This window comes from Neltuma alba, unplaced genomic scaffold (genome assembly GCF_004799145.2).
Source record: "Neltuma alba isolate B1F8T4 unplaced genomic scaffold, ASM479914v2 tig00011481_pilon, whole genome shotgun sequence".
Classification (NCBI taxonomy): Eukaryota; Viridiplantae; Streptophyta; class Magnoliopsida; order Fabales; family Fabaceae; genus Neltuma; species Neltuma alba.
Genome location: NW_021636150.1, coordinates 103,727 through 126,521, shown reverse-complemented (window position 1 = coordinate 126,521; position 22,795 = coordinate 103,727). Strand labels below are relative to the sequence as shown.

General features: G+C 32.8%; 3 protein-coding genes across 6 annotated transcripts in view; 1 reads left to right on the top strand and 2 right to left on the bottom strand.

Annotated features, from left to right (window-relative positions):
* Nucleotides 1–2,298: 2,298 nt before the first annotated feature.
* Nucleotides 2,299–6,111, bottom strand: LOC114713967 (uncharacterized). The gene is made up of 7 exons (XM_028898659.1): nucleotides 5,533–6,111; nucleotides 5,360–5,446; nucleotides 5,056–5,271; nucleotides 4,492–4,656; nucleotides 4,198–4,251; nucleotides 3,948–4,094; nucleotides 2,299–2,907 (listed from the first exon to the last, which is right to left on the bottom strand). The coding sequence occupies exons 1-7, from the start codon at nucleotides 5,728–5,730 to the stop codon at nucleotides 2,530–2,532; spliced, it is 1,245 nt and encodes a 414-aa protein (XP_028754492.1). The 5' UTR covers nucleotides 5,731–6,111; the 3' UTR covers nucleotides 2,299–2,529.
* Nucleotides 6,112–15,440: 9,329 nt separating this feature from the next.
* LOC114713955 (heme-binding protein 2-like) lies at nucleotides 15,441–16,652 on the top strand. 2 transcript variants are annotated; one of them, XM_028898646.1, is made up of 2 exons: nucleotides 15,441–15,657; nucleotides 16,094–16,652. In XM_028898646.1, exons 1-2 carry the CDS (start codon nucleotides 15,479–15,481, stop codon nucleotides 16,440–16,442), a joined length of 528 nt encoding a protein of 175 aa, XP_028754479.1. In that variant the 5' UTR covers nucleotides 15,441–15,478; the 3' UTR covers nucleotides 16,443–16,652. The 2 variants fall into 2 exon arrangements, with proteins under 2 accessions (XP_028754479.1, XP_028754478.1); XM_028898645.1 differs by having other exon boundaries at nucleotides 16,001–16,652.
* Nucleotides 16,653–16,879: 227 nt separating this feature from the next.
* LOC114713961 (alpha-glucan water dikinase, chloroplastic) overlaps nucleotides 16,880–22,795 on the bottom strand; it is an 18,290-nt gene continuing 12,374 nt past the window's right edge. For all 3 annotated transcript variants that reach the window (XM_028898654.1, XM_028898653.1, XM_028898655.1), the window contains exons 26-34: nucleotides 21,064–21,167; nucleotides 20,757–20,895; nucleotides 20,472–20,597; nucleotides 19,724–19,834; nucleotides 19,055–19,153; nucleotides 18,213–18,386; nucleotides 18,023–18,115; nucleotides 17,705–17,820; nucleotides 16,880–17,452 (exon numbers count right to left, since the gene is read on the bottom strand). In XM_028898654.1, coding sequence (XP_028754487.1) covers nucleotides 17,248–17,452; nucleotides 17,705–17,820; nucleotides 18,023–18,115; nucleotides 18,213–18,386; nucleotides 19,055–19,153; nucleotides 19,724–19,834; nucleotides 20,472–20,597; nucleotides 20,757–20,895; nucleotides 21,064–21,167 — 1,167 coding nt within the window. In that variant the 3' untranslated portion in view covers nucleotides 16,880–17,247. The remainder of the gene's footprint in view (nucleotides 17,453–17,704; nucleotides 17,821–18,022; nucleotides 18,116–18,212; nucleotides 18,387–19,054; nucleotides 19,154–19,723; nucleotides 19,835–20,471; nucleotides 20,598–20,756; nucleotides 20,896–21,063; nucleotides 21,168–22,795) is intronic.

Here is a 22,795-nt window from a genome sequence, read left to right as displayed (position 1 = left end):
TTTCTAATGTCAACTTGTTCCACAATCTGATGCTCGTCATGAGTTAAAGATCCTTGAAAGATAAGCTCTTATCCTTGAGGGCGAAGATTTTGAAGATTGTGAGGAGCCCAATCACTGGCCCAGGCCTCATTGGGCTTTTGAGACTTAGACCCATGGACCAATTCATCAGGCCTGAATTTGGTCGGACCCATATATAATGGGCTCCAAATAGAGCTTGGCATTTGCCAGTGGCTGCTATGTTCCCCTCTTTAGCAGAAAACGATGGCCGAAATAGTTTTATTAACGTCAAAAATTATAATAAGGTCTAAATAAAAAAAATTTTAGAAGTTATCATTTGTTACTTTGAAACTTGTTATTACAGGCTGCTTAAGTTGTTATTAAGATTTTTTGTAATTATTTTTCTTTCTTAGGACTTAATTGTAATTCTTCCTAAAAAGTATTTATTGATAGGTAGGAAAGTGAAAAAAAAAACTATTTTTTCTTTAATGAAAAACAATAAAAACTGAATATAGGTAAGGGGTTCAAAATATTAAATATGACGTAATAAGCACCAGTAGGGAGGTCAGATGGGGTGGATCTATATTCCATCTCCAGCGCAGCCACCTGCGGTTCATGGTTACTGTAACTGCAGAGGCAAAGTCTCCTGTTATTTACGCAACCTCCGCTTGCCTTCCAAGTCAATTCTTTCCCCATTTATGCATTTAATTAATACAAGTAGTAATTAACAATTATTGCATGTTAAGTATTCATATTAACCAGCTGTAATCGGTTTCAGCTATTAAAAAAAAACCTAGCTGTAATCGGTTACAGTAGGCAGACTCACTTGATACCGCCCGTTCACTTCTCTTATTATATGAATTAAAAATGAATTCAACAATTAATGGCACTTTTTAAGCTAATTAGAATTCGGTGAACCACATGCATAATAATTAGAGTAAAATACATTACATACCTTACTACTTTACCTAAATTACAGAAAATCTCTTGTATTTTAAAAGCGTATACGAATTTCTTTTGAAATTAAAATATATGTTACACAAGCCGGGAAAACGGGCCGAGCCTGTTGGGCTGGCCCGTTTAGCCCCTGAAATTATGAGGGTCGGGCTTGATATTTTTCCCTTCAAATAGAAAATAAGCCCTGGAGGGCCGAGGGCTTAAAAGGGCCAGTCCTGGAGGGCTGTAGGCCGGCCCTTTTAAGCCCTTTTATAATTTTTTTTTGTTTTTTAATTTTTTTATATAATTCTAATATTATTAATTTTTTACATTGTTACTAATATTTTAAATATTTAGTTATTATCATCATTTTAAAATTAAATTTAGTGTTAAACAATAATTTATCTAATTAAATTTTTAAAAAATGTGTTAATTTGGACTTTAATAATAATTTGATTTATATTATATGCGTTGATATTTTTAAACTATATATATATATTTGATAATAGAGTATTTTTATACTTATATAACTTGTGATTCTATAATTTGAATTAGAAATTCATGAGTTTCAACAATAATGTTTCTCACATTAAAGTAAAATAATAGTTAGATTGTACAATTTAAAAGTAAAATTCTTATAAAAAAGAAAAACTTAATATTTTTGTTACGAAAGAAAAACATGCTTATGAAGAAGAGTAATTAATTATAGTGATGATGAAATTTCAAAAGATTAATGATAGTGTTTATTTATTACACAATTGCACTATAGATAAAACTTTTAGATGTTGTTATCTTGTTAATGAATGTTTTAAATATTCTTGGATGTTGATAGATATTTATATATGATGATATTTTATATTTGTGACTTAATTTTATTCATATTTATGTCTTTTTTTAATAATTTCATTGGTTTATTTTTATTTTTTTATAAAATTTATGATAAATATAAAAAAATAGTATTTTTTTCTCAAACGGGCCAAAAGCCTGCGGGCCGGCCCTGAACCCTGTGGCTTAAGGGCCGGGCCTAGCAAATTAGGGTATTTTTGAAACTTCAGCCCTGGAGGGCTAGCCCTTTTAAGCCCATCAGCCCTGATTCCCAACTTTGCTTCCTTATATCACTAATGATTTATTTTTATCTCCCTAAACTATTAATTGACCGTTAACTTTTATTTTGACTAAAATACCCTTCTTTAATACACGAATTATTTAAATATTTTCAAAAATAATTTTTATATAACTTGCAAATTATTCAAATACATATAGTTTCAAACTTTCTAATATGTTATACTATTTATCAATTTTGATCATATCATCAAAATTATCTATATGACAAAAATACCAAAGATTTGGAAAAACAGACAAAGATATCAAAAAGGATATCATATTCACTATTCAACTTTTGAGATTTACACAAGAGTCTATAATCAATGGATGACTAGTTAGTCAAAAGCAAAAACCTAAGAAAATAGTACAAATATAACAAGAATTGATATCAATAAATGATCAGCCTGAGCAGCAAACCCAAGAATGCCAAAAGAAAAAAAATATGAACCTCTCTCTTTTCTCTCTTCAATTTTCGGAAGAAGTGGTCTATAATTAGGGGCACCTAACATTTCTACCAGGTCCACCGTAGTAAAAGTAGTTTCCCCACACACGATTAATGCCGCCTTGAATATCATAGCAACCCGGGTGATCGGCGAGGACCCGAAGATTGGACAAAGGGACCAAGTTATTGTCCCAATCCACGACTTGGAGGTTCCGAAAGTAAGAGGCTCTTCCGAAGCCTTCTTCTGCAAAATGCCCACTTCCCATTTGGGTCAGTGTGTGGGTACCCGACGATCTCGAGTTCACTATTTCTCCTCCAAATTGAACCATGCTCGCGTGTTGCCTTAGGTGCGTGAACAGCCTCGACGGCCAGTACCCGACTAATATACCCGATCCGAACTCCAGCCACCAGTTCCCATGCTTCGGATCCTGTCATTCTCTATTCGGGTCACAAGGGGGCATTCTTATGGGTGAAAAAAAACCTTAAATGTTGCCGTATATGGATAAAGTTATCATAGTTATTTAGAGATATTTTTTTAGAATTAATTTAAGTTTTATGCAAGGATCATTGCTTTTGTTTCTAAAAATTGTAAGAAAATTTTTAGACCTTTGTAGGGTAATGAAATTCTAACTTAACCTTCATAATAATTATCACCCTGATTCATGAGGTTATAAGAATTCTGAGTATTATTAAAATATGAAAATTCGCAACCCAACTTAGGTTAAAACAAATTTTAATATTATTCCATCAAAATTTTATTTTTTATAATGGTAATGTTTTGTTCCACTCATTATAAATTTAAAAAACAATTATTAGATGTCATTTTCCCTTAAATAAAGGCCTGCCTCTACTTTAGAGTTTTTAGACACAAAATTCAATGCCAACGCGAGACTTCCAAAACAATGAGATCCCACCATTGACCGTCCTTTGTATTTTTCCTTTGACTACCCCAAGGAAAAACCTGTTAGTCAATGTCACGATTTACTCACTGATGTAAGTTATTTTCTCTAATTTGATTAGCAAAACATTAATTTCATATTTTGTCTTTCTATAAAATTAAATTTTATTTCTGGCAAAAAAATAAATCATATAAAATTTATAAGTGATTAATTTATTGTAATTAGTATTATTTTGATTTTTGTTCAGGGTATATTTAAAAAGTTTTATAAATTTTCTACACATTTAATGTTATAACTTCTTTTTAACTATTTTTTAATCAATAGTGAGGTGATTAAGCGGGACTTATGTTATGAATAAGAGAATTGTGTAACAACGCTTGACTTGATACGATCCACAGTAAAAAGAAAAAGAAAAAGTCAAGTACACCCACCTAACATAAATGGAAAAAAATATTGAATATTGAATTTAGGGCCGCTGCTTATTTTGATTTGAAAATCATAGAATTTGAATCTAATAAAAAATGCTAAATGGTTATTAATTGTATAAAATGTTAAATTTAGGGAATTACCTTCCAAATAAGCAAGCTAATATCAAATTGACCACCCTTGTAAGAAGAAGTAGGCGAAATTGCAGCCCCAATTGCAATCCTGTTATTAGTTTGAACGAAGCCAGAGCACAATAAATTGTAACACCCAGTTGCTTGATAAGCATCACTCTGCATCCACACACATATCTTACACTTCAGCAAGAAGCAAATTAAAACGCAAACACAAAACATTAAAATAACAAACACAAACGTTGTAATAAATTCTACTTACTGTCCAATAGGTAAAAAACCTGGGATAGCTGTCACCATATAGCTCAGGGCTGACCTGCATCAAAACTGATGCAACTTAGTTTCACTGCTCTTGCTTGCTTTGCTTGCAATCCAAATATTATTAATTACACTGAGAGAATACAAAAAATAAAAACAGAGAGGTAGGTGGTTTGGTTGTGGCCTTTTAAATGCTTATCTTAGTGTGATGCATTAATAAGGAAGTTTATGATACAGAGGAAAAAACAGAGTGTTTGTGTTGGACAGAATTAAATGAGTGAACAGAACATATTACTACCTGCCAACCAGCTTCAATTGTATTGAGATCTTGCCCGAATGAGCCAGAAATGACCCAAATTTGAGACAAACTGAATTCATATTGATTTGCCACACGTGGAACCCACACGTTTATGCTTGCTTTTGCTCCGTAATACTTATCTCCACTCACAAATCCTACTGCATGCTGAAAATAAACACAGCAGCAAGTTTATAATACAATCCCAGATACAGATTGGGCTGTGCTTGAGAAATTTTCTTGGAAGAGGTTGGTGTGGGTGCGATTTGAAGATGAAGATCAGTCTGTTTTGTTAAATCGTAAGAGAAAAGGACAGCTTCTGAAGTTCTTGCTTTGGAGTAAGGGGAAACTATTTGCAGAGGGATTCTGAAACTCTGTGGTCAATGTAATAAATTACCAGAGGAATTAATAATGGATGGTGTGTCATGGTCAAATTTGTGGTTATGGCTTTAATTGTAATCAGAAATGGGAAAAAGGTACCTGTTCTAGTTAAACATACTTCACATTTTGTCAGGGAAGAGAAAAAGAAAATTCTGGGTTTGTGATGGAACTTAGAAGAATGAATACCTCATGGCCATTACTATTTGAGTCCCTCCTTACACGTCCTCTGATTTTTCTTCCAAATCTGCGAACAGAACTGGCTCTTAACATGTCTTCTTCTCTTGTTCTTCTGATTGGGATGGTTCCTTCAGGACATGACTCTCCAGACAAAGTCCATATCTGAAAATTCTCACTGAACCAACCCATTTGGTTTTGATGGATTTTAGGCCTCTCTGGAGGATCCTGGAAAAAAAGATCCAGTATTTTAGTCACAATCCATATCAGAATGACAGATTCTGAGAACCCATTCGAATAAATATAATTTCTATACCAATGGTTTCTGTCCTTTCAGAAGAGGATGATCAAAAGCTGGCTGCTGATGAGACACAACACAGTCTATTATATCTCCATCAGGACTCTGCAGAAAACCACACGAAAATAAGACGAAAAAATCAAAAGAAAAGAAAAAGGAGGGAAATTTACGGGTCAGAGAATTTGATGTACCTGAATTGTTTTAACATAAGGCTTGTTAATCTGCTGGAGACGAGTTCTTATGATGTTGAGTTTCAGAAGCTCTTTCTGGGGCTGAAAAGTCTGATTGAAAATCTGAGAACGGACAGGACAAGCCAGAGAAGCAACAAGGAGGAGGAAATGTACAAGAAGTGAAATGATTGGAGAGCTGAAACACAAGCTAAAATCCATGCTTGAGAAATTTCTTTCGTTTGTTTCTATTCAGAACCATGCGTGTGTCTGTTTGTTGGCATTGAGGTTGTCTTCTTCTTCCATGAAAAAACAAAACAAAACTTGAAGCTCCACTCCACAACACAGAAGAACCTCTATTCTAGGCACCTTAATTTAGTCTTCTTCACCATTTCCAAATCCTTGAAATCCCAGAACAACAACAAGAACGCTCGTGCTATTTTCTCTCACTCTCTCGAGTCTAGTGCTTGAAACTTGTAAACAATGGATATAGTATTACAGACAACTTGAACTCTTGGGTTTCAAGCTAATTAAGAATACACCGAAAAGAAAAAAAGGGCTGGGGTTTTCTTAAAGGTTTGGCCATGTGGGGTGGAATTATATATGCCAGAAAATCATTCTGACTTTTAAAATTTGTGAAGAATCAAGCGAGAGAGAGAAGGGTTTTGTGTTTCCAAACTGCAGTACAAAGACTGAAACTTTAGCTTTTTGTGTGTGGATATTAAAGGGCAAAATGGTCCATGTGATTTCCTGTTATTCTCTCTCTCTTTTTTTTTTTTAACTTTGGGTCTGAAGACAGAAGGGAATTAGAATTTTTTTTTTTTTAGCTTTAAAGTTCCTTCCTTTTCTCTCTTTCCCACTTCCCTAGATGTTCTATTTGTCAGCTGTTCCAATTTTATTTTCAATTCAATTTTATATATTTTTGTGTATATACCATGCCATCATGGACACATACTCATAATTTTTAACAAATAAAGCTAATCCACTTTCACCATGCATACACGAAACTTGGATAAGTTTTTTTGGCCTGCATTTCATTTAAATAATGAAATTTTCACTTTCAATTATAACTTTCAATTCATAATTCTTGATAAAAATAACATCACATGATAAGTTTACAGAGTTAATATTTATAAAATTAATTATTTAATACTGCTAGTCATAGGACGCAACTCTTCTTCTAATATTATTTGTTTTACATTTTCAAGATTTGAATCATCAGCCATGGTTTAGTTGATCCAATACTAAATTAATCTTATTAACGTAAGACGGCATGGTCCACACCATTCTTGTAATAGAATTTTTAAAATTTTTTATTAATAATTAAAATGAGAAGAGAAACATAAAATAAGTTCATTTGACAGGATAGTCATTTTAATAATTCTGGTGGGTGGGTGGATGGTGCAATTAATGTGAAAGAGTAAATAGGAAGAAATATTAGTTACAAAGTATATAAAATACATACACATTGCGTCTTTGTTAATATATCATCAATTATTATTATTATTATTTAAAAATTCACGGGCACATTATCTCAGTTGAACCGTGAAGTTTAGAAATCCCAAACCCCGCTTAGCTGGATGTTGAATTTTGATGACCTGTTGATGCAATTTCATAAATCTTTGATCACACGCTCAAATATTGTTTTTCAAATTCATATTATTAATAATCCTTATTGGATAATTTATCCTGCACGCCTCTTTAATTCTCTCTGCAGCAACTTAAAATTTGAACAGGTCCATATATATATGTTTGTGTGTGTGTTAATGTGACACTGACAGATTTTTATTTCAGTAAATTAATCACATTTCGCATAAATTTTCGTGTTTACATATTTATATGTGTGTGTGTATGCTGCATAATCATTTTATACTGGGAAAAGTTTGAATGCATGATAAAATCTATTGATTATTCAAGTCGTAAACTGAATATACGGAAATTAATTAAGTCTTTTTTTTTTGTAAACTAAGGGTTAATTAATTAAATTGAATCATAATAATATAGATAGGGTTGGGGTATCAGAGTTATATATGTAAAATTAATTGTGCATCTTTTTAGGCGTGTGTGTTAATGATGCCTACCACTTAGCGAGCAATCCCTTTAGAGCATAACTTGTGAATGTTTAAGAGAAAATCACTAACAGGTCCCACAGAAGGTAATTTATTACTCTGAGGTCCCACAAAATGTCAAAATCATTGACAGGTCCCAAGGGACCTCAAAGTAATATTTTCGTTTTGTAAAATGACATTACTGCCCCTCATATTCCAGATTCACATTTGCTCTGTCATTACGATTTACAACCTCAACAATGACTATTAACAACCTAATGAGAGGGCGTTAACAACCCTAGCAATATCCGTTAACAACTTACTTTATAGAATTATATAACCTCTACATAAGAGTAAATTATAACCAAATAATATAATACAACAACTTTAACACTAAAATGGGAAGCTTTTTGATATCATTAAGAATTTTAACTAGATCCAATAGGATTATAGTAATATTTTAATGCGAAGATCCATTTACAACCTCAATAGCGACTATTAACAACCGAATGAGAAGGCATTAACAACCTAAGCAGTATTCGTTAACAACTTACTTTATAGAATATATAACCTCCGCATAAGAGTAAATTATAACCAAATAGTATAATACAACAACTTTAATACTAAAATGGGAAGCTTTTTGATATCATTAAGAATTTTAACTAAACCCAATAGGATTATAGCAACATTTTAATGCGAAGATTCATTTACAACCTCAATGGTGAGTATTAATAACCTAAAGAGAACTGTTGACAATCTAGGCAGTATCTATTAACAATTGACTTTATAGGATAATATAACCTCTAACAACTATATAAGATTAACTTTAAGACTATTTAGTTATAGTTTAGTTAGTTATAGTTAGAAGTTATATTATCCGATAAAGTTAGTTATTAACAGACCCTGCTATGGTTGTTAACAATTCTCCTTAGGTTATTAATACTTACTGTTGAGGTTGTAAATGGATTTTCGCATTAAAATGTTGCTATAATCCTATTGGATTTGGTTAAAATTCTTAATGATATCAAAAGCTTCCCATTTTAGTGTTAAAGTTGTTGTATTATACTATTTGATTATAATTTACTCTTACGTGGAGGTTATATAATTCTATAAAGTAAGTTGTTAACGGATACTGCTTAGGTTGTTAATGTCTTCTCATTCGGTTGTTAATAATCGCTATTGAGGTTGTAAATGGATATTCGCATTAAAATATTACTATAATCCTATTGGATTTAGTTAAAATTCTTAATGATATCAAAAAACTTCCCATTTTAGTGTTAAGTTGTTGTATTATACTATTTGGTTATAATTTACTCTTATGCAGAGGTTATATAATTATATAAAGTAAGTTGTTAACGGCTACTGCTTAGGTTGTTAATGCCCTCTCATTCGGTTGTTAATAATCGCTGTTGAGATTGTAAATGGATATTCGCATTAAAATATTACTATAATCCTATTGGATCTAGTTAAAATTCTTAATGATATCAAAAAGCTTCCTATTTTAGTGTTAAAGTTGTTGTATTATATTATTTGGTTATAATTTACTCTTATGTAGAGGTTATATAATTCTATAAAGTAAGTTGTTAACGGATACTGCTAGGGTTGTTAACGCCCTCTCATTAGGTTGCTAATAGTCGTTGCTGAGGTTGTAAATCGTAATGACAGAGCAAATGTGAATCTGGAATATGAGGGACAATAATGTCATTTTACAAACGAAAATATTACTCTGAGGTCCCTTGGGACCTGTCAGTAATTTTGACATTTCATGGGACCTCAGAGTAATAAATTATCTTCTGTGGGACCTATTAGTGATTTTCCCAATGTTTAATCCCTTCTTCTCAGAAAAAGCGCTAATTAAATTAATTTCCGAGCCATTAAAGTTGGCAAAAAGAGCACATATAATCAGATAATCAATGTTCCGGCAACGAAAAAAAATCCAATAATCAACGGAATCTTAGTAAATTAATATACTATATACTTCGATTCTAATTATAAAACCTTATTCATAATTTATAAATAGGATCTTATAATTAAGAGCAGATATAGTATATAATACCACCACACAGCCACTCTCGTTGCTGTTAGTTGGCATAAATATAATTAATAAATTTATATAATCTGACCCATTAGTTGTAGGCCCTTATGCTTAAGTTAAAATACATATAGCACCTCGAAGTATTTTATCGGATATATTTAACATCCTAAAATATTTTTTAAGTGCATTCAACACTGTGAAATATTTTTGGTGCATCCAGTAACTCGTAGTATTTTTTTAGGTGATTCTAGTATCTAAAAATATTTTTTTGTGCATCCAGCATCAAGACAAAAAAAAAAATTTAGGGTGTTGGACACATCTAAAAAAATAATTCGAGATGTTGAATATATTTTAACCCTTTCTATTTTACACGTGTGCGTGATGCTGCTCTCTTCTCATCACCGAAACTAAATAGAGGTTAGCTTATTAAATTTATTTGAAAATAGAAAAATCCAACATATTAAAATTAATCAACTTCATTACTTAACACTTGTGATATGAATGAGTCGTATAATTAAAGGCAAAATACAAGATGGGATTCATAATTAACTAACACATGCACCTGACCTCAGCTCAACTCAAATTCTCATTCTAATATATACATGCATTTATATATATATATATATAAAGAAATCATAGCAATATTATTTAACACCAGTGATGTATTACAATTGCATGCATGGGATATATACACATACGTACACACACACATATAAAGGTACACTTTCCACAGGGACTGGAACTAACCAAACTGAAAAAATAGAATATTGTGGGAACCTAAAAATAAATCTCACCGAACAACCTATTAACCCTAACCCTAAAGCTGCGGATGCGAATCTCGGGATTTTTCTTCATTCATTCTTTATGTACAACATTTATACATTGTTTAAAATATGTTACACATGAATGAAGAAAAGTTACATTACACCCACTGAAAATAAGTTACAGATGAATTTTTAAACAGTTTTTTTTAAAATCTTTTTGGACGATAAATTTTAGAATGGAAATAATTTTCAGGAAATTTTCCTTTTTATAAGGTACATATGGTGGTCTTTAAGGGGAAAAAGTGGAATAATGTGATAATTTGAAGGTCAGCAAAATGGGCCATCAGTTCACTCATTACTTTATGCCCATAACCCTTTAATTTGACCGAAATCAGCAGTCAAAGCGTCCTTTCAACCCATACTTTGACTCTTCTTATTGGCTCATGCATGCCTCAACCTAACAAACTCATTATATATATATATATATATATATGTAGTAATACTGATTATGATTTGATTCCTCTCCCTTTCTGGCGAAATTTGTCAAAAATTTAAAATACATTTTGCAATTCTCTATTTGAAATTAACTGCAACAAATCATCTGATCCTCCCTTTAATATTCACGAACTCGGCCGAATATTTTTTGCTTATATATATATATATATATATATATATATATTATTCAAAAGAACTACAATTTACAAGGAAAGAAAAGAAAGGTAGGCCTTAGGACGAACTTTTCAGAGGTTCAAATCCTATAAACCTCGAAATAGGAGAGTGACAAATAAAGTAAAAAAGATGCATAAAACCACTTGATCAATCCCACATCTCCCCACACAATGTGTTTTATATATATATATAAAGAAACTTTTAAAGAGTTTGTTTCTGTCCTTTTAATAATAAGACCCGTTTTAAATCGTCTGGTGCATTATTATTATTATTATTTTTTATAGAAGTACCTCAATTAATTACTCAAATGAAAATGGTAGAGGTTACATTGCTATAGGCGTGTAGTAATTAGAAGTGTTCCCTTAAACTTCTTAATTGCCGTAGTCAGCTCCTTCATGCAGGATATGGTGGGGTTTCAATCAAACCCTAAACATGAACCTCAGGTCTTCAACTTCTGCGTAATTTTCTGATGCTTCTCATACTAAATAATAATGACCTCATATTATACTACTGTGCGTGTGTGTATTAGTGAATATGCATTCTATTATTCCATTCCATTCCCTCTCTTCATCACTTACCCAGAGATTATTATTATTATTATATAAAGCGTCAAGGCATCATAAAATATCGCATCAAGGCATCAAACTTTAGAATTGCATCTGTTTTTTTTTTTATATAAAAAAGTGGGGATATGAGTAAAGTGGCGTCATAAAAAGAAGAGAAAAGAATCATGAGAAGGAATAATTAATCATGGCGCAGTAGCATATATAGGTTTAAATCATCATGAACTTACAACAAGAGTACCCTTTCTCTAATTAATGTTATTAATAATTTATTTTAAATATTGAATCAATGGTTGGTTCACGAGACATATAATATATTAACACCTATTTAAATTTGTGAACATCAAGTGCTAACATTATCACCAACACATCAAAAGATATATCCATTGGATAGAATACGTATATGCATAGATATATTTAACATGCAAATATCGCATGTTACGGTTCAGAAACAAGTGAAAAATTAATTTAAAAATTGACTCAGAAATCAAACTTCAAGTTCTTGAGAAAAGGCCAAATATAGATATGCAATACATAACACTGAGTATATCAGCAGATTGCGGGATTTACATAACATCTATTTTCAACAATAACTAACAGAGAATGAAGTACTATATATAATATAACACTATAAGATAAAAAATTGAAATATCAACTTAAAAGTTAAAGGTGCCGGCTCCTGCGGAGTTATTATTATGATTATATATTGGGAAAAGGCCTGCAAGAATGGGACAGAGATGCAAAGCAATGATACTGTCTAAAGAGTTCGAAGGAGCACGACGACCTAAAAACTTGCCAACTTCAAAACGGAATTAACAAAACAGAAGGGGGTCAAAAAAAAAAAAAAACCCCTGACAACCTCATAGGCTCGAAAGAGCGTGTGTTCGTATATATGAGCCATAATTTCAGAGTGCAGCAACATGTCGGAGAACAGATTCATTATTAATGTCATTTCGATCTGTCTGCAAATTAATTCAATGTTTCATGCTAATAGCATCATCATCTTCTTCTTTTGTATGCGGGCCACACCTCTCTCTGATGCATCATCGTCGTCTCCGTCATCATGATGCTGCTTCAGCACTGTGCATAATTTGAACGGTTAGGTTTAGGATTGACGTGAATGATGATTAATCATGCACGTTCTTCTTCCATCATTACTCATCTGCATATATCAACGTGTTCTCAGGCTGCTCCTTCTATAAAACTAAAGCCGTACGATCTCTTGCTTTCTGCACATCAACACATTCAGATCGTCGGGATACATACAAATATTCACTTTCTCTTTTATATATATATATATATGTATATTTTTTGCCAGCAAAAATAAATAAATAAGAGAAGGTGAATATTTGTGTGTATATATGTAACAAAAATAAACTTATTATTTCACGAAGGAAATGCAATTAAAACCGATTGAGCTAAATTGATGTAATTATTAACTTGTTATTATGGCATTCCGAGCTAATTTGTTGTCACTGGGAAGACCGCAATTTAAGAGCCCTAACAATGTTTATGGATTTTCTCCAAAGTTTAATTCCGAGGCCCATTGTTGAACAGCGGGCCATGAAAATGGGTCCATAAACATTTATGCAAATGGGCCTTCATTTTCTAGAATATGCTCTTGATCCGACCCGAATTTTCCCGAAATATCGTATTCGGAAAAGGGGGCAATTGGGAATTCTTTTGTTTAATGCAATCCAGATTTTTTTTTTTATGTTCACAAAAGCTCATATGATATATTGAGAGAGAGAGATAAAAGATATATATCTAATCTTTAATATAGGAGCTAAATAACTAAGTTGCTAACATTAAAGAAATTAGTTAAGTTAGTTATTTATCATAAATAGACGTTATTTATCAATTATATGCATTAAATATTATAGACATTGAGAGAGAGATAAAAGAAATACCATCTCCAATCTTTAATATAATATAGGAGCTAAATAACTAAGTTGCTAATATTAAAGAAATTAGTTATTTATCATAAATAGACGTTATTTATTAATTATGTGCATTAAAATTATTTTTTCATAAATACTTCTTAACATGTATAATCACCATAAAAATCACTTAGAGACAAAATGAATAAATATTATAGACAAAATAGATTGGAATCTTATATTTAGATTCAAATTGAATTTTGAACCAGTTCTTATATTAAAGACGGTACTAATTAAGTATGGAGATGAAATATAGATTCTAATTTTCTTTGGTCAAGCTAGGAGAAAAGTAGAAATAAAGAATGAGAATAACAAGGGATCCACGCACACTGACAGCTATGGTGGACGCTGCCACTATCTTTGATCTCTATGTCTTCCCTTGTTAACTGGTACGAGGTTGAAAGATGATAAGTAGGTGTTTGAAGAAATCGAAAGCTGCGAGTGTGGAAGCACTGAAAGAAGCAGCATTGGCATTAAAGTTGCGGAGCAATTCTCAGGAATATCACCCCTTGTCGTTTTCTTAGTTTGTGGAGCATTTGGATATTACTATGTAAAGTTTTGTCAGCTTTTCTTGAAAATTTATAATGCTGAAGGGTTTTAATCCATATTAATACAGTTTACAATGCAAATGAGATATTTTAGGAACACTAACCATATTAATTACAAATGACTAATGTAACTGAGATTGTTAACAGAGTTTAAAATTAATAAATCCCAAATATAAAAATATATTATTTGAGAATCCAATATTATTAAGACTTATTAAATTGTTGCTACCAAATTTGATTTAGAATTTAGTAATTTTAAACTTTTTTTGTGTGGGATTCTCTCAATTCTTAATATCTTCAAATTAGTTATTCAATTCTTACATATCTTGTTTGATTTTGGTTTTAGATTGATTTCATCTCAATTGTATTTTAGTAACTTTTAAGCTCTTATTTCTCACAATAATATGATATTTCTAGCCAAAAAAATCATATGTGGAGTATGATCTTTATAAGATTCCAAAGCACTTAGGAAATGTGGAATAAATTAGTTGTATTGCCATATATTGGTTATTTGACCCGTCCAAATTCTTTTTGTCTCCTTCCTGAGAAGATAATGGAAGAAACTTTCACAATTGGGCATGATCTCGCCGGTGATCCATCAAGATACTGGCCCCTTTAATATTTCGTGTCCTTTTTAATTTTTGTTTGTACGATGTTAACTGATTCAGGTATAATCTCCTGGGCCTATTTCTGAAACAGGAAAACATCTGTGGTTGTGGCACCTTAAATAACAAGAAGTGGGAGACAGCAAAATCATGGTGCGACGGGCATCAAATCACTTCGAACTATAGAATTCTGAAAGAGTCCTATCCCCCACTCATTGTGATTCTGCAGAGAATCAAATGGCCTAATTCCGTTTTGCCACCTGTCAATATCATCATTTTTTTAAAATATTAGCATCATAGGCATGTTATTATCTGAATTTAAATACTCCCTTCGGTTCTTAATATAAGATCTTGTTTAACTTTTATTTTGATCCTAAATATAAAACCCTAATCCACTTTATTTGTCATATTTATGTATTTTTTCTCAAAGTAATCTTTTTAACAATGATAATTCTAGCCAATACACTTGATTAGTAAAGATATTTTAAGAAAGATAACACATATTTGTTACAAATAACTAACTTAACTTATTTCCTTAATCTCTTCAAATTAGTTAACTAGCTCTTATAATTAGGACCGGAGGTAGTATTTTATGTTTCGTAGGTGGTTTATTTATTTATTTATTTATTTCCTTAATGACAATATTATTAATAAATTGAAGACCCCTATTACATGTTACAACAATATCACTATCTGTGTGTATTTAAATTCAAGGCTTGAAGCAAGAGAGGATAGTGTGAGAGACAAGGTAAGGGGAAGATGGAAAGATCATTCATATGCTTGCTCTGCTATTTATGCATGGCACTGTGTAACTTGAGTGGCAAGACCAAACTTGCGAGTGCCATCGAAGGGCCAAGGTACAAAGTTGTACGCTCTGAATCAGACTTCGAGGTCAGACTTTATGATGAATCCTCATGGATGTCAGCTTCTGTACGAGGATCTTCCTTCAATCTGTCCACTGCAAGCGGTTTTCACAGGTTCTCTTTCTTCCCATTCTGTTTGGTGACAGACTCAATGTTCTGTTTTTCACAATTATAATACTAGTTTCGATTCTTAATATAAAATCCAGTTGATTAACTTGAAGAAATTAAAAAAATTACTAAATTACTTTAAACTATGTATATTTATTTTTTCACTTATAAATTAAGGTATAATCTAATAATTCATATCAGTATTTTAGAAAGATAATGTAACATATGTTATAATTAATTAATTAATTAAACAACTTTCTTAATTTTTTTAAATTAATCAATTGAGTTTTATATTAGGGATTAGTAAGCTGCTCTAATTATAATATTCTGTTTATTGACTGTGGGCCAGGATTTATCAATATATTCATGGGGCGAATCTGAATTCCTCCCATCTTTCCTTCACTGCTCCGGTCTTAACAAGCACTGTCTCATCATCATCCAGTGGGAATGCTGACTATACAGTGAGGTTTTATATATCACCAAAATATAAAGGAAATCCTCCACAGCCAAACCCAGAACTGAAATTGCATTTAGACAAGTGGAACTCTCATTGCGTGGCAGTGAGAAAGTTCAGTGGGTTTGCCGGAGACAATAACATTGATGAAGAAGTTAAAGCCCTTGTGAGCAGCATCAACAAACGCTGGCCACCTGAGAATTCAGCAGCAATACAGGACAAAGGTTCTTATTCCATTGCCCAGTACAATGGTTCCGATACAGCTTCTGGCAGATTAAACGAAGCTTGGATTAATATCTCAGGAGCCATTGTCGGCGGTTGTCCACCTTCTCAGTAATGTGTCATTGTTATTACAAGAGTGTCTGGCCTCCGTGTGCAGTATCGTGTGTGATTTCAATAATGTTCCTAGGATTAAAATGGCTCATTAATAATTTGGGGTGCTAAAAGTGATGGAGTTTTGGGGCATGTTGGTGAAATTCTGGACTAAAGCACAACCTTCAAACTTCCATCATGTATCTTTATGCTTCGCTAGCATCATATTATCATTATTGCGTATCTAGTTTGCTACTTACTGCTTGATGAATAACAGAAAATTACAAGGGAATGTTAGATAAACAAGGTGCTCCGATTATAATTACGATTATATGATCGCAAAACTGATCAGGAATTTACAGAGAAGAAAGGAGATTTTAAAGAGCGGGTTTTTTTTGGGGGGGGGGTTAATTCGGATAGTCATGCAAAAGCTAAAACTTAATTCATGAAACCCTCAAAAGATGGCGGTACAAATTTTCATTTTATATACTAGCAGAAGGTGACTAGAATAAATAAACTCAACAGATGCATTCACATTATCACACAGACTGTAATAAGAAAAAAGAGAATCTATTTAAATTTTCTACATCAGCATAAATAAATGAATACAAAAAAAAAATCATTGAATAATAAACCGAATAGAACTTTCATATTCACATGATTACAAGTCGCAAGCGTGCATTATTTTATCACATCAATACCAGTCACGTCGAATATGCAGCTACGAGGGAAATTTGACCCGCAAGTTCAAAGTTCAAACTCTGAAAGTTCCCACCTTCGAAACTCCGAACTGGGTCGATCATAGTTGGAGTAGGTGTGGGTTTAGAGGCTTACATTTGTGGTCTGGTTTGGACAACATAGATTTTTCCATCCCTGATCGCACCTTCAATGTCCTGAGGAGAGCCATATAATTGTTCAATAGCACTTCCTGCACGAGCAATGCCGGACAGTATTGACTTGCGAAAACCATTGTCAACTATGAGTGGATCAGAGGAGTAATCAAGCACTACTTTCTCTTCCTCATCCATTGGCACACTGTCGCAGGAAATTTCAATTAATATATTTCAATGGGCATAAAGAAATGTAAGAACAAATGATTTATTCACCAGACAAAATGAGCCCTCCGTGGCAATGCATAAATTACAGACAAAGTGAATTTAGACAACAATTTTTGGTGCCATAAATAGATACAAGACTCGTTATTAGTAAGGCCCAGATCTTTCGTGACACTCTGGGCATCTATAACTTGGAAGATGCTCGTTTTGCAAGAGATACGAGTAAGTTTACCTGTCATAAAGGCCTGCGCCGGCATAACCTTCTAGATCTTCACCATTGGAGTCAGATCGGAAAATAATTGAGCGCTTTATATAAAGGCCAACAGGTTTGCTAGGATAACCCAAGACCTGAAGAAGCTCAAAGGGCCAAACCCATTAGCAGAAAAATGGAGAACTCATGGAATAGATACAGTCTGCTAGTAAGAGCAATTTCATGCGTCTGCTATCAAGTCATTATGTTCACTCACAGATGATTAACGGTACACAGTATAGTGAAAGATTTTACCAATTCAGTCACCAAGAAGAAGAAGAGGATTTTATATGTAGTTACCTGAGGGGAGTTCAGGTCATGTTTTTTGCATATAAAGCTTAAAGCACGACCAGGGTAAGCTCCAACCAAAGTTTCCCCAAGTCCCTTTACCACCTATGTCAAAAGAAAGCATAGCAGTCAATGAACGTCTAGGCTTTCTTTCGCTCTCTCTGTATATAAACAAAAGCCATGCATCCATTGACAATGATACCTCAGCATATATTTCCGATGAGTCTCCTGTTGATGGATTAGTTGTGTGGACGACAAAAGCATAGTCAGCGTTAATAACTTCTTGGATAAGGACAGCCATGGAAAGATAATCATGGTCCAGTTTCACTTTTCTTGTGCTAAAGTATGCTCTTTCATTCCACTTTGAACCCCAAACCTTTTGCAAATTCATATAATACACTCAATGACATTGACAAAGAAGATGAATTTTATGAAAAATCTGAACAATAAAATAAAATTTTACAGAGTACTGAAGATTTCAAATTATAATTTGAAGCAAGGTACATAAACCATACATCTCAAACGGGGCTATTTTTCTAGACCTGTCAATTTTAATCATATATTGATAGAACGTCCAAGCACTAATATAGACGTCAAAAACCAGCATGAAAATCATAGAAAAGCATGGAAGGTCCATAAGAAGAAGTCTTATGGAACAGTCACTGGGAAAAATTAGTCAAGACTGAATCTGGTATACAACTTAATAGCAAGTAGCAACAGAAACAAATGCTCTGAAACTCAATCAGTTTAAGTTTTTACATTTTTGAAAACCTATTTCATATGTAGGGACTGGACTAAAGACTCTTGAGCTTGTTACTGCTTGTGGGCAAGCCAATAAGTAATTAATTATGTGAAAATACACACTTAACCAAGGAAAAGCAAATTTAGTTCGGGACAAAAGCATCTAAAACAACATAAGAATGTCAGTGTGAAAAAATTTCTGTAGGTGATGCCAAAATATACAACAGGAAACTCTTTCCATAGGAGATGACAACTGGCATCAAATTCTATGTTGTGCATTGTAATTTACACAGAGAGTATTACCTTTTTTATAGCCTTCCATGCCTGCCCCCATCGTTTTTCACCTTCATCACCAGGCCAAGGCATTCCAGAACTTTTCATCTTAGTCCTTAGCTCCTCTACCTGAAAATAAGGCAACCGCTTCCTCATCTATAGGATTCTAGTTTCTACATCATTTTAGATAGAGCCGCTTTTATATTCCATTGAAGATAGCAGCAAAAATTTATTGCGTCATGTGAGAGAGTAAGGTGAGGGCTACCTTTTCTTTGAACAAAAGAAAATGTCGAAAGCATGCATGATTTGAAATATAATTATTTGGACCAGTTAGTTCTGGGATGTTGGTCCTCTAGATTTGGCGTCTTTGAATTTCTATGGACTTAGTTAAAAAGAGAAGAAAGAAAAATTCTCACAAACAAAACAACAAAAAGGAACTTATCACAACTTCATCAAAATTTCAGCAGTGAAATTTAGAGGACCCAATCTCGTTGGTTCTAACCTAAGATAACTTCTTCCTCAGTTCCATTATAACCATCCCAGGAAGGGAGAACTTTGGGGGCATCACCGATAAGAGAATATGTTAAAGATCAAAAGCAACTCTAAAGTGGAAAAAAATTCAATGCAGCTGCATAAGAATCAAAAGGAAGAAATGTGTCACTTTGTATTAACCTTAACCCAACCGCTAGAAAGACATACCAACTGGGATGGAGCATTCAACTGTAATACTGCCTCGCGAATTTCCCTGAGGGCACTGAACTCTCCCTTATCTAACTTCTTTTTCAGACTTTTAACCTTCTCAGCCACTATCTGTAACATTCAAATAAGAAATTCCACCATAAGACAAGAAAGACTTGCATGATTGAAACTTTTCAATAGATACATATACCACCTTCGATCCTAAATATAAAATCTATTTTGTAGTGTAAATTGCACTATAAACTAGATCTTATATTTAGGACTGGAGGTAGTTTGACATAAACATAATGCATGCGTTATTTTAATATTCCTTGACTATTGATCAAGACTTGGTAGTATAGGGTGCGTATGTCCCATATTGAGTAATATGGGATGCTCAATGGAGTATTTAAATGGGTTGATTTTCCCACCTCAATAGCTAGTTTTTGTGGGAGAGTTCTTTATCTCACTTAGGTAACCATCAATTAATATTAGAGCTTGATTGGTCATGATTACAAAGAGAGTTGCCTATAGAGGGTAGTGACTACTGAAGGGTTTTGACAGATAAGACAGTCAAGTACAATGGCACTGAGTGATTTGTCATATAGTGTAGTTGCTAGGATGTGAGTCTCACATTGAATAGTATAGGATGCTCAATGGGTAATTTAAGTAGGTTAGTTCTCCCACCTCAATAGTTAGATCTTAGAGGAAAAGAAAAAGATAACAAATAGACATGCAAATGCAGGACAACAGGGCTATGATGTATAACCTTATTTGATTTATCAGAAAGAACGTGTTCAAATACTCCAAATGGTATCGCAACTGAAGTGGGGATTCCAATCCAAGAGGGTACTTTTCCTTTTAAATAGGAGATATTACGTGACTTTGCTCCAACCTGGAAAAACATAGATAAGTTATGTCATGGGGAAGACACAAAATAAAAAGAATTCGTATTCTCCAATATCTAGATTCTTGCATTTGACAAAACTCAAAAATGATATAGTCAAAATAAACTAAAACTCCTCAACATAATGCTGCTTTTGACACATCTTACCAACTCATTTGTGAATTCATCAGAGACTATGGCAAATCTACCACGAAACTGCTTTCTGGTCAAAGTTATAGGAGACAGAGAGATAACTCCCTTCTTCTTAGTTGAGTTGGAATCATTTTCCTCTTCCTCTTTGACCTCACTGAGAGAATTTGCCAAACAGTATGCAAATTGGTCAAAAGGGGGAAAAAAAAAAATGAAATCCAGCAATTTAGGTCATTCAGCTAGAGAGAGAAGAAACATTTTGAGAAGGTCATTTCATATCAGTACAAATGATCTAGAGGTCTTCAAAGTAATACTGAGATGTTACCTATAAATCACATCAGCAGATGTAGGTTTTACATGCAAAAACTTTCCTTTACATGCTTGGAGGCTAGCCAAGATATTGGGATCAAAGCATGTGGCAAAACAGACCTGGAAAACTTGAAAAATTGGATGTCAGTATTTTATATATGTCAATGTAGATAAACGTCTTATCAGCCATCTTCATCTTTTGCATGTCAGGAAGAACATATCGACACTATCATTTTGCATATAATAAATGCACTGTTTTACATTAATGAAACTTGCTTTGCACTTTATTTAAAATACATTTTTGAAGCATATGAAAATATCATATACAAGGTAACACAGAAATGTAAGGAATATGGGAGAAATGAATGAATAAATAGTGAAGGGGCCCAAAAATAGGAGAAAGAATGTATCCCAAACATGTACTTTTATTGAAAATAATATCATATTTGATCAGGGGCATATATAATAGCAGATTTTAGGAGATCATTTTTCCACATCACTTGCTCTTATGGCCCCTGAAAGTGTATAAATGTATGGTTCATATGTATAAAATGACACCAAGGAATAAAAATTTGCTTCTCTGTTCAAAACAACAACTTTTATTTACCACAGTAAGAAAAAAAAGTACTAAATATTAGACCGGTCATCAAATCGATCAGAATAGTGATTCAACAGTCAATGCCGTGGTTGAATTGAGATCAACCCAATCATGATTAAAATAACATAATTTAATTAAAATATACAAAGATATTTATGTATAACCCTGAAAAGAATATTATTTAAAAAAGGCCACATATAAACCAACAAAACAGAGTTATTAAAGCACAAATCTGATATTGCTATTTTTTCTTTTAACACGACGACATTGTTTCAAGCTCAACAAACGTAGAAAAACAATATAAAATACAACCCAGTTGATCTGTCCTAGTTTACAGATTCACTGGTCTGACCAACTGACCTTGATTGGGATCTAATACCGTGTCAAAAAAAAAAAAAGAAAGAAAGAAAGAATGAACTAACAATATTATGGTGCAAACAAAAATCCCCAAAAAAGTTGTAATAGAGGGAGCGGGAAGGGGAATTACGGAAGATGAAAGACTACTACCAGGAGTAGGAAATCCGATGATATTAGAATGAATTTATATTATCTTTATTTTAAATTATTGGGATTCATAATCTTTAAAAAATTTAGTTTGGATTAGGATTCATAGGGTTTATCCTATTATTGTATCTTATCTAGGGTGACTTTATATTTTATTATTTATCTTTATCTCATCTTTTAAGATTTACTAGATTTAGATTAGATCTGTTATTTCGAAAAATTGCACCCAGGGCTCCATAGATAGTCCTAAACTCTCATTGATTGTTATGCTTGATTGATGATTTGAATAAAAGATTTGATTGCTTGAGTTTTCAGTTTTCATTCTCCCTCGTGCGCCCCCCTCCCCCCTTTCTTGTTTCACATCAGGAACACTATCAAGGAAGACAAAATAACCGGTAGCCTGCTTGGCCAAATTGTGAAGAATAAATCTACTTATTTTGTAAGAAGAGGAATTTTTTTAAAACAAATTTGCTGTTTCCCAAGACACAACTGCTTTTATATGACAACAGGATCTACTTTTATGCTATGAGAGAGAAGTAGGAAATTGCAGTCGCAGTTTCCCCACTACGTAGACTTTTAAATAATATAACCTACCATCAAAAAGCCCTATACCAGGTCGGAATGTATCAATATAGTTTTAATATTT

Coding starts and splice junctions, on each gene's coding strand:
- LOC114713967 (XM_028898659.1), bottom strand. CDS start 5,730: ATGGATTTTAGCTTGTGTTTCAGCTCTCCAATCATTTCACTTCTTGTA. Junction 5,447..5,532: donor CTTATGTTAAAACAATTCAG/GTACATCAAATT, acceptor GGTTTTCTGCAG/AGTCCTGATGGAGATATAAT. Junction 4,657..5,055: donor CAAATAGTAATGGCCATGAG/GTATTCATTCTT, acceptor GTTTATTTTCAG/CATGCAGTAGGATTTGTGAG.
- LOC114713955 (XM_028898645.1), top strand. CDS start 15,479: ATGGCACTGTGTAACTTGAGTGGCAAGACCAAACTTGCGAGTGCCATC. Junction 15,658..16,000: donor ACTGCAAGCGGTTTTCACAG/GTTCTCTTTCTT, acceptor ACTGTGGGCCAG/GATTTATCAATATATTCATG.